The 11200-nt window shown below is 44.2% G+C and overlaps 1 protein-coding gene across 1 annotated transcript; it reads right to left on the bottom strand.

Moving 5' to 3' along the window:
* Window positions 1-6888: 6888 nt before the first annotated feature.
* LOC149356774 (uncharacterized) lies at window positions 6889-8379 on the bottom strand. Its single transcript, XM_089577824.1, has one exon. It carries the CDS (start codon window positions 8377-8379, stop codon window positions 7066-7068), a length of 1314 nt encoding a protein of 437 aa, XP_089433950.1. The 3' UTR covers window positions 6889-7065.
* Between the last annotated feature and the right edge of the window lie 2821 nt (window positions 8380-11200).

Genomic DNA, 11200 nt, shown 5'->3' with positions numbered 1-11200 from the left:
GCCACTGCGCTATTCCTGAATTCCTTGCGATGCGCGCTCCCCTTCGACGCGATCGTCAGCAGTAGAAGAGCCAAACGACGCACTATAAGTTTGTCAGTCATGATAAGCACCAGCCCGAGAGCGAGGGAAATGTTTTGCGTCACGCGAGGCAATCTCGCAGCGAGCGCGCAGCGCGAGATAGCAGCGCTGCGTGCGGCCCCGCAGCCGCTCCTGCCGTCGAAGTCGTGGTCTCTCCACTTTTGCGCACGATAGTACAACTTGTTGAAGCGAAGTTTGAAAGTTAAGGGCTGAGATTTCCCAAATTCGACCAGTTTTTTCCTAGCAAGATGTGTAGCGGGAGAATAGTCGTCACTGACCGAAATTTTTTCATCTGTCAACTTAGAACTATTGACGTGCACTTGCTGTTTGACCTTTGAAGCTGAGAATTTGGCAATAATTGGTCTGCACTTATTCGACGTATACCTGCCGAGCCGGTGGGCTCTCTCGATCAAAATTTCTGAGGGTGGGATTTTCAAGCAGGATGAAAGGATATTGACCAATTTTTCTTCCGACTGGGCCCAGGATTCTTATTTGGTGTCGGCTAGGCCGTAGGATAGAAGATTGTCTCGCCGTTGCCTGTCTTCAAGGTCAGCCTGCTTACAGTGCAGTTCATTGTTTTCGCCTGTAAGCTGGTCAATCGACTGGCGAAGACGCTCCACCTCATTCGCAACACTGTCAAAGCCGCAATTTCTGTGCTCAACCTCCGTTAGTCTGTCGTCTATCTAGCAGAGAGTTTTCTTAAATTCCTCCTGGTTTTTTTTTTCAGTTCACGAACTGACTGAATTAAATCCATCTGATCCTTTTCCATTTTTTCAGTTCGAGTGTTGATAGTTCGTAGCCTGGCAAACATATCGTCAAATTGCTGGGGCGACAAATCAGGTAAGGGGTCCTGCGCCTGGCCTTTCTTGTTGGGCCCAGTGTTGAGCTCCACACCCCCGGACAACATTAGTAGTTGAGTTGTAACATCAAGGCAATCACAAAACAAAGAAAGCAAAACTCCCGGGCGTGGGAACAGCAACAGGCACACATTATTCGGTTTCTTAGCGTACATAGAGGTAACAGGACAAACCTGGACGAAGAAGCGGAGTGGATTAGTAAGCCTCATCGTTGTGCTGTTCTCACGCCCACCAGGGGCGCCGGGGTTCCACCAGCTCTTCATATAGGCAGCAGAAGATGATGTTGCTGTCGATCCGGATCCTTGGTGCTGTTGAGGGACAACCGTGAAAATGTGTCCGTCGTTCACAATAGCAGTTCTTCACAATAGAAATTGTTCACAATAGCAGTTGTTCACAATAGCAGTTGTTCGCAATAGCAGTTGTTCGCAATAGCAGTTGTTCGCAATAGCAGTTGTTCACAATAGCAGTTGTTCACAATAGCAGTTGTTCACAATAGCAGTTGTTCACAATAGCAGTTGTTCACAATAGCAGTTGTTCAGGATAGCAGTTGTTCACAATAGCAAATAAGTACATAAGCATTTGCAACTTCTGTAACCTTTAGCAGCAGCGCCGGAGCGCAACGCACCAAATGTGCTGAATTCTTGCTCGTCCACTGTCACAGGTCATATCGGTGTCCCAGAACCGCAAGCTGTGAACAGCATGACTTCGAGCCTGCTGCTAAGCTGCTGTGCCAAAGCTACTGCTTCGGCCTTGCGGAATAGACTTTATAAATTCGCGCCTTACCGCTGATAGGTACGTCGGTGCCATCCACGTCGCTATCGGCCGTTCTGCGCCAGCGCTCCTATTATCGCCTGCGAGCTGCACCATGGCTGGGGTGGTTCCTTTCACTTTAGCAGCAGCGGCGGAGCGCATCGCACCAAACGTGCTGAATGTTCGCTCGTCCACTGCGACTGGTCATATCGCTGTCCCGGAACCGAAAGCTGTGAACGGCAAGACTTCGACGGGGTTGCTAAGCTTCAATGCCACACCGACTTCACCGACCTTGAAGACTAGACTTTCTAAATTCACGCCATATCGTTGCTTGCCCCATCGGTGCCATCCTGCGCTGCTGTTATAGCCTGCGAGCTGCAGCACGGCTGGAGCGGTTCCCTTCACTTTGGCAGCAGCGGCGGAGCGCATTCCATCCAACGTGCTGGACCATTGCTTATCCGGTGTCACAGGTTAGTAATTTAGTAATCTTGTATTAGTGGCGTTCTCGCCGTTTCGCACGCGCTTTGCCGTTTGATGCCAGTGTGATGGCCTATGGACTATGCAAGAAGCGATGCGCACTTTTAAAAGAGTTTCAGGCTGAAACTAAAGCGATAACCTTGTCTACATAAATCTGTTGTTCCATTATCGATCGGTGTAACATTTGTAGCGATAGATCGTTGCCATGCAGCGATGACAGTTTTGTATTAACGTCTTCAGAGCATGAATTTTCATTTTATGTTGGAAAACGCTCCCGCGTCGCTGAGCAACAGCTTAAGTAAAAAAATTTCCCAAAATTGAAAATGTGAAGTTTGCCGACCAAGAAACAGTAGGAGCACAGGTGCAAAGACATCTGATAGTGAAGTGATAACTAAGCGAGCAGGTATGGACCGAAAGCTAAACATTCTGCTCGACCTGCCGACCAAGGTGAACGGCACAGAAGATTCTATACAGCTACTCTCGAACCGCTTTCATGCCATACAGCAGAACCAAGATAGCCAAGAAAGAGAACTCAAAGATATCAGTCACAAAGTCGAGAACATTGCGAAATATGACGTTACCAAGGCGATGGCACAGTTACAGACAGATAGATGCACGAAAGTGGAGTAGCAGAGCCTTAATATCGACATCCATGGTATCCCCGAGACCGAAGGGGAAGACCTTTTAGAAAAAGTGAGTGACCTAGCGAAAGAACTTATATTGAAAGAAGTAACCCGAAAGGACATGCTGGCACTTCAGAGATTGCCATTCAAGCCTGGAAAGATTCCAGGAATAATCATGCGCTGTTGTAGTCAAGAACTTTAATGCTCTTATGTCAAAAGGAAAGGAATTAATTAATTCTTATAGCAAGCGATACATCTGTGAAAATATGATGTCTCGGTCTACGAATCTGCTCACTTTCGCTAAAGATTGGGCAAAGAAATCTGGATATCAGTTTTTCTGGCATTCAGGCAGCAAGGTTCTTGTGCGTAAAGCTCCAGGTGCAACTGGCTTGGTTTGGTTTATGGGGTTTAACTTCCCAAAGCGACTCGGCCTATGAGAGACGCCTTTGAAGGGCTCCAGAAATTTCGACCGCATGGGGCTCTTTAATGTGCACTTACAGAGCACGGTACACGGCCCTCTAGAATTTGGCCAGCATCGAAATTCGACCACCGCGGCCGGGATCGAACCCTTGTTTTCAGATCAGCAGCCGAGCACCATAAGCACTGAGCCACCACAGTGGCTCCAGGTGCAACTGCAACAGTCATTAACGGTTACTGATTTCGACGCTCTGCTTTTGTAAACATGCTTTCTCTTTGAGGGCATCACTGAACTCTATTTTTCTTTATGAACAGTTTGATGCATATAACAAAAGAACATTAGTTTACTTCTCTTGGCTTTGATAAAAAAAGAATAAGCTTCATTCATATGAATGTGTAGTCACTAAATAGGAAATTTTCAGATCTAGAGGCCTATTTTGGCGACATACACAGGTACTGTGACGTTATGTGCAGTGAGACTTGGCACAATCAAAATTTTGAGACAATCAAATTAGCAAACTAAAACCTATTTTGCTTCGAAGAAGTGATTCAACATGGAGGAAGTTTATCATTACTAATTGATGATTTATTTATTTATTTATTTATTTATTTATTTATTTATTTATTTATTTATTTATTTATTTATTTATTTATTTCAGTACCCTCAGGGCCCGAGGGCATTACAGAGGGGAGTGGGGTACAATAAACAAAATGACAAAAGAACAGCAGTCACAAGTAACACAAAATGTGAACAAAAATATGGCTCGCAAAAATTAGTAGGTTACAGCAAATACAATCAAACAAATTAACAGTAATTTAACACGGAATTATGAGCAAATAATAAAAGTAAGCATACCACGCAAACAAAAAAAAACACGAGGAAGTTGTTGAAAATGGCAGGAAATCACTGTTGCACACATTGTCATTCCCTTAAACCGCAGAATTTGTGAAGGGGAAAAAAAAGACCAGATCTGTTTGAACTACCACATAAACTGAAAAGAATAAACGGCAGGGCGCAAGAATTACATGTACTATGTTACCAACATGTTAGTTAAAGCCGATTTAAACACAGAATGGTCACTTATTTCGACTACCGATCGGGGAAGGTGATTCCATTGTGCCGATGTGCTGGGGATGAATGAGTTGTAAAAGTGGTTTGTTTGGCATGAAAGAATACCAACTTTATAACGATGATCGATCCGAGCTGAAACGTAGCAAGGTGGCGTTATAAATTTTCTCTTAAGGATGGCGTTATCGTAGTAAATCTTATGGAATAGACAAAGGCGGGATATATTTCTACGTTGCGACAGCAGTGTGAGTGATAAGCTTGATTTCATGGCACTGACGCTAGAGTTACGGTGATAATTCGAGAGAATGAAACGGGCCGCGCGGTTCTGTATAGATTCGAGTTGGTATATTAGTGTCTCTTGATAGGGGTCCCAGATAGATGCAGAATATTCTAGTTTACTACGAACCAACGACTTGTAGAGAAGCAGTTTTACGGAGCTAGAAGAAAGATTAAAGTTACGGCGTATGTAGCCCAGCATGCGGTTAGCGTTATTGCTTACGTGGTCTATGTGTACTTTCCAAGAAAGATAATGGGAAATGAAGACACCTAAATATTTAAAAAGGCACAGACTCAAGGCTCCAATTATTAAGACGATATGAAGGCAATGTGGTGTTACGACGAGAAACCCGCATGTACTTGCACTTTTTTATGTTTAGTTCCATGTTCCATTTGTTAGTACATTCAAGAGCATGATCAATATCCGCTTGAAGAAGAGCTATATCAGAGTCACTGTTAATTTCGCGGTATATGACGCAGTCATCAGCAAAAAAATTTATTGTTGAACATAGATTGTCAGGTAAGTCATTGATATATATAAGAAAAAGCAGAGGCCCTAGAACAGAGCCTTGTGGCACTCCAAATCCAACTGGAGAAGTGAAGGAAGAAGCATTATTAGCGGTGACAAATTGTGAACGATTAGTGAGAAACGAATGCAGCCACCTAAGAACGTTAGGGTCGAGGTTAAGTTTACTAAGTTTAAAAAAAAGCAGTTGATGAGAGACCTTGTCAAACGCCTTGAAGAAATCGAGGAAAATGCAGTCGACAACGGAACCCCTGTCGAGGAATGTGTTTAGATCATGCGTGAAGGTTAAAAGCTGTGTTTCGCAAGAAAACCTCTTCCGAAATCCATGTTGACTGTCAGTAAAAAAGGCATTAGAATCAAGGAACGATGCAAGGTGAGAGTAAATAACATGCTCCATAATTTTACACGGAATGCTGGTAAGTGAGATGGGTTGATAATTATGCGGAGAATGTTGATCACCAGATTTATGCAAGGGAATCACCTTCCCGACCTTCTAGTCATCAGGTATGCATGCTGTTTCAAGAGATTGCTGAAATAGGTTAGAGAGTATTATTGCGCTGTACACTTTGGTTTTAATCAAGAACTTAGAACTAATGTTATCAACACCACATGATGAAGAAACCTTTTGTTTTTCGATTATTTTTTCCACTCCAGCAGGATCAAAGATAATAGAATCCATCGGTAAAAAGTCAGCACTGTTATATGCAGGGGTTACCGAACACTGATTTTTGGAAAAAGCTGAAACGAATACACTGTTTAGAACATTTGCACATTCATTAGGATGAATTAGTTGGTCACTGGAGTCTTTAAGGCTGATGGATGAATTGTCTTTTTTGTTAACTACGCTCCAAAATTGCCTAGGGTTATTTATCAAAAGGGAAGGTAATGTGTCATTGAAAAACAAATCTTTGGCATCCTTCAGTGCACTTTTATATTCAAGGGCCGCGGCCTGATAAGCAGTCCAACGTTCTTGGGAACCGGTTAGTTTAGCAGAGTGGAACATGTGTTTTTTCTTACTACAGAGCCGTTTTAACGATTTAGTGAACCATGGTGATTGACGGTTAGAGGTGATGACTAAGCGTGGAACATATTTTTCAGTGAGCGCAGCAACTTTTTCTTTAAACAGGCTCCAGTTAGCATTCACGCAGCGATCATGAAAGCTTAGCAAGTATAATGGTCAAGAAAAACAGACACTTCATGGTTAATAGCATCAAAATCAGCATTTTTGTAATCATGTATATATTTACTGTGGTTACGTTGATGGGGAACTGCGCAGGTCAAAGCAAAATGAAGGAGTAGGTGATCACTTAACCCTGGCAAGTATGATATGGGCTGGAAAAAATCAGGCGATGTGGCGAGTACCACATCGAGGATATTAGACGCAGTAGGTGAGATTCGAGTTGCCTGCGTTACAAGCTGGGATAAGTTAAAATCACTGCACAAATTCAAGAACATGTCGCATTCACTTGAAAAAGGTTCACAATAAGAACTCACATTAGACCACACTATGTTGGGGAAATTAAAATCGCCCAGTAAAATAAAGGGACTGCTCGGATAACGGACTGTAATCATATGAACGACACCATGAAGATCATTTACAAAGTTGGGGGAGGTAGACGGCGGACGATAGCAAACGCCCACTATCAATTTCCTAGAGCATGTGCGAATTTCAACCAGTACAAGTTCCAACGCGCTTACAAAATGGATCGGAAAAGACATAACAGTATCAGCAACAGCTACAAGCACGCCTCCACCGCATCTAGAACCCCTGTCGCACCGATAAATGTTATATCTCTTTTTACAGGTAAGAAGTTCACAGCTATCTATCTTCGCCGATAGCCAGGTTTCAGTAAGACATACAATGTCAGCATCGCAAGCATCAATTACAGAACAAAGATCATCGCGTTTAGGTATTATGCTACGAATATTTGTGAACAAAAAAGAAAGTGGGGTAATGGCCGGGGACTTAGCTCCACTGCCCCTCGCGCAGTGCTAATCGGTAACAGGTTCGGTCGGTGGCGCGGAGGCGCTGTGGGTATCATTCGTAGGGTCCTCAGAACGGTCGGTTAGCAACGGGAAGGCGCTTGGGATTTCATGAACGGAGTCATCGGAGTGATTGTAGGAGTAGCATTTATTTTTTATGTAAAGCTTATTGAAGCGAAGCTTGAAAGTGAGCGGCTGGGATTTGCCAAATTCGACCAGTTTTTTTCTAGCGTGACGGGTGGCAAAAGAATAATCCTCGCTAAGCGTAATTTTTTCATCCTTGAGCTTAGAACAGTTAAGCAGTATTCTCTGCTTTACCTTGAAAGATGAAAATTTGGCAATAATTGGTCGACATTTTTCCGATGCGAACCCACCGAGCCTGTGCGCTCTATCGATCAAAATTTCAGAGGACGGAATTTCCAAGCAGGATGAAAGAACCTTGACTAGCTTTTCTTCTGACTGAGCCCAGGACTCTGATTGCGTGTCAGGTATGCCATAGAACAGAAGGTTATCGCGTCGCTGCCTGTCTTCAAGTTCAGACAGGCGCGCGCGCAGCTGAGAGTTTTCACTAGAAAGTTGCTCAACTAACTGCTGAAAAGGATGTACTTCCTTCTCGATTTCGTCAATGGTAACAGTTTTGTGCTCAACGTCAGTTAATCTTTTGTTCATTTCGCTCCAATTTTCTTCTAACTTCAGCTGGGACTTCTTAAGATCATCAATAGACTTTATGAAAGCCTTTTGGTCCAGTTGCATTTTCGCAGTTTGCGTGTTCAAAGTCTCTAGTATTACAAACATATCTTCCAACTGCTTAGACTGGACGTCGGGAAGAGAGTCCTGTACCTGATGCCTCGTGTTAGGCCCAGGGTTGAGCTCGACGTCCCCGGACAACGCCAGCAGTTGGTTTACAATATCAAAGCATTCACTGAACACACAAAGCAAAACTCCCGGGCGTGGGAACAGCAACAGGCAAACGTCATTTGATTTCTTAGCGTATAGGGAAGTAACAGAACTAACCTGGACGAAGAAGCAGAGCGGATTAGGTGGCCGCATCCTGGTGCTGTTCTCACGCCCACTAAGGACGCCGGGGGCCCGCCAGCTGTTCATATAGGCAGCAAATGATGTCGCTGTTGATCCGGATCTTTCATGCGATGGAGGGACGGCGATGGAAATGTGCCTGTCTTGCGGGCATGCGGCATCACACGTGTCGTTGAAGTGGCAGGGCAGCTTGCTGATCTCATGGGTAGGTGACGATAGCGGCGCATTGCTGAACAGAGTCCATGCCGTAACCTGTACGAAGAAGCAGAGCGGATTAGGTGGCCGCATCCTGGTGCTGTTCTCACGCCCACTAAGGGCGCCGGGGGCCCGCCAGCTGTTCATATAGGCAGCAAATGATATCGCTGTTGATCCGGATCTTTCATGCGATGGAGGGACGGCGATGAAAATGTGCCTGTCTTGCGGGCATGCGGCATCACACGTGTCGTTGAAGTGGCAGGGCAGCTTGCTGATCTCATGGGTAGGTGACGATAGCGGCGCATTGCTGAACAGAGTCCATGCCGTAACCTGGACGAAGAAGCAGAGCGGATTAGATGGCCGCATCCTGGTGCTGTTCTCATGCCCACTAAGGGCGCCGGGGGCCCGCCAGCTGTTCATATAGGCAGCAAATGATGTCGCGGTTGATCCGGATCTTTCATGCGATGGAGGGACGGCGATGAAAATGTGCCTGTCTTGCGGGCATGCGGGATCACACTTGTCGCTGAAGTGGCAGGGCAGCTTGCTGATCTCATGGGTAGGTGACGATAGCGGCGCATTGCTGAACAGAGTCCATGCCGTAACCTGGACGAAGAAGCAGAGCGGATTAGGTAGCCGCATCCTGGTGCTGTTCTCACGCCCACTCACGCCCACTGATTCTATGAAAGCTGATTTGTTGCCTAATATCTGTCGCGTTACAGATGACTACGAAATGCTTTTCTCGAAACCAGAATTGATCTTTTTGCTACATGTTATAAACCCTCTGATGGGAAGCTTGTACTTCACTGAATTTCCTCGAAAAATTCTTTTTGTTTGGAAGTGAATTAGAAAAAGGGTTATATTTGGCAGTGACTTTAACATTGATGTGAAAGCTGCGATTTACAAAACAGCACACCTTGAACGATTGCTTACATCATATGCGTACGCAAATGCTATAAAATCAGAAACAAGAGTGACCCCTAGATCAACAACATTGACTGATCTTCTCGTCACGAACTATGACCTGACATGCATCTCCAGTGCTGTGCTAAGTTGGTGTATTAGGGACAATATGCCAATATGTATGTCAATATGTATATGTGCTAAAGTACAAGAAAGCCCACGAAACATGAAGAAAACACATATAACCTGGCAAACCGTTACTGAAAACTCTAAAGGAATTTCAAGCGGATATGCAAGGAGTGTGTTGTGATTCAGTTTATTCCAAATCTACACTAGAAGGCGCCTATGATACTTGGTGTATAAGAAACACTTTCGTGTTTAAAGAGCAGAAAATGAATAAAGATCCGAAAACCTTGGGTAAGCAAAAAGCATTTAGCAAAAATTTTAAAACGGCACCTGATGTACGGGAAATTCTTAAAAACTCCAGGCCCACTACATCTTCAATCCTATAAGCCGGTAAGAAATTAACTAAAAAATTAAGACAAGTAGAACATGTATTATGTTCGCGAGGTTGTGTCTTGCAATGGCAAAGGGATCAACTGTGGAGAAAGATAAACGCTCTTACGGGACCAAAAGAAAACGAAGACCCACCAAGAGAACTTTTATGAAATGAACGCCGAGTGAAAAACTAAGAATTAGCTGGTGCGTTTAAGTAATTCTTTACAGTGGAAGGCTCTGTCTCAAATCGAAGCTTCCTCAATGACATCCTAGCGCCGAGAAATACCAACTTACTCAAGCGTTCACTAACCTTTAAAAATTCGAGTAGCTGCGGCGTGGATGACCTACAAATAAATAAGCCCTCTTAAGCATGCAATACATGATATGGTTCCCAGTCGTGTGTACATTTACAGCTTATGCATATCTTGTGGCGCTTTTCCGGACAGAATGAAATCTGCCAGATTAACAGCCATTTTAGTCCAGTATCAATCCTCCAGTTTTCACAAAGGGACTAGATAAAATCATCCTCATTCGGATATTATCATTTTTTTGCAAACATCTGTTCATAAGAACCGAAAGCTGGGCGAGTTGTTTGTTGAGCAGAACTTTTGCGGGGCTAGTTGGTTCATTGTGAGATGAGTGAAACAGCGCGAAAGAAGCCCAAAGGCGAAACGAAGAAGGAACAGAAAAGAGCGCTGAACCAATCTCTTCTTCATGCAGAACGCGGTGTACCTGGCCCGGCAGGTTGACCATGTGATGTTGTTGACGAGGGCATCCAGCTGTGCCGTAGGAGAAGAAACACAACGAAGGGCCCACTGTATAAGAAAGGTAATCAAGCAGAACTTTTTGCTGGGCTAGTTGGTTCTTTGTGACATGAGTGAAACAGCGCGAAAGAAGCCCGCGAAAGAGCGGCCTTAACGCTGACGCGTTGCTGTGAAAGCAAGCAAACAAGGAAATACCTCGTCTCAACACTTCAGGATTGAAGGAACAGTAAAGAGCACGTGCAATAGGAAATTGCATTTACTTATTGTTCAGTACTGCACAAAACGTCGTGTCTAACAAATCCAATAACAACGGCCAGAATATAATGGAAATGATGCTACAGTAACTGCATGCACACAGCTGATGGGCTAGTCTATGAAATGCATACGTTGGTGAATTTTGCCAAATATATGTACACTTTTTCACGGCACTTGTTCGTGGTTTGGTATCGATATTCTTAATCTGTGCAAAAAGCAATGTTATCAAATAACTGCCCCAAACAATATAAGCAGCATTAGGCTGCCAGGCAAGGCTCCAAGAGGAGGTGCAGTCTTCCAGTCTGCCGAGCGTCTAAAGTGGCGGAACAGTGCCTAAAAACAAACAAATGTGCTACTTAAATCCAACTATGCCACAGACTCACCATGCCCATAGCATCTGTACTTTCCTCAGCTCAACGATTTCGTCCTTTTATGGCTGAAACCGAATTTCGAAAATTCAATTTGGCATACTTTTATTGTTTTTCTTTCGGCGTAGA

The sequence above is a fragment of the Amblyomma mixtum genome, chromosome 3 (genome assembly GCF_055824585.1).
Source record: "Amblyomma mixtum isolate Tamu chromosome 3, ASM5582458v1, whole genome shotgun sequence".
NCBI lineage: Eukaryota > Metazoa > Arthropoda > Arachnida > Ixodida > Ixodidae > Amblyomma > Amblyomma mixtum.
This window is presented reverse-complemented; position numbering and strand designations above follow the sequence as displayed.

Excerpts from the sequence above, each read along its gene's own strand:
- LOC149356774 (XM_089577824.1), bottom strand. The coding sequence starts at position 8,379 with ATGCGGCCACCTAATCCGCTCTGCTTCTTCGTACAGGTTACGGCATGG.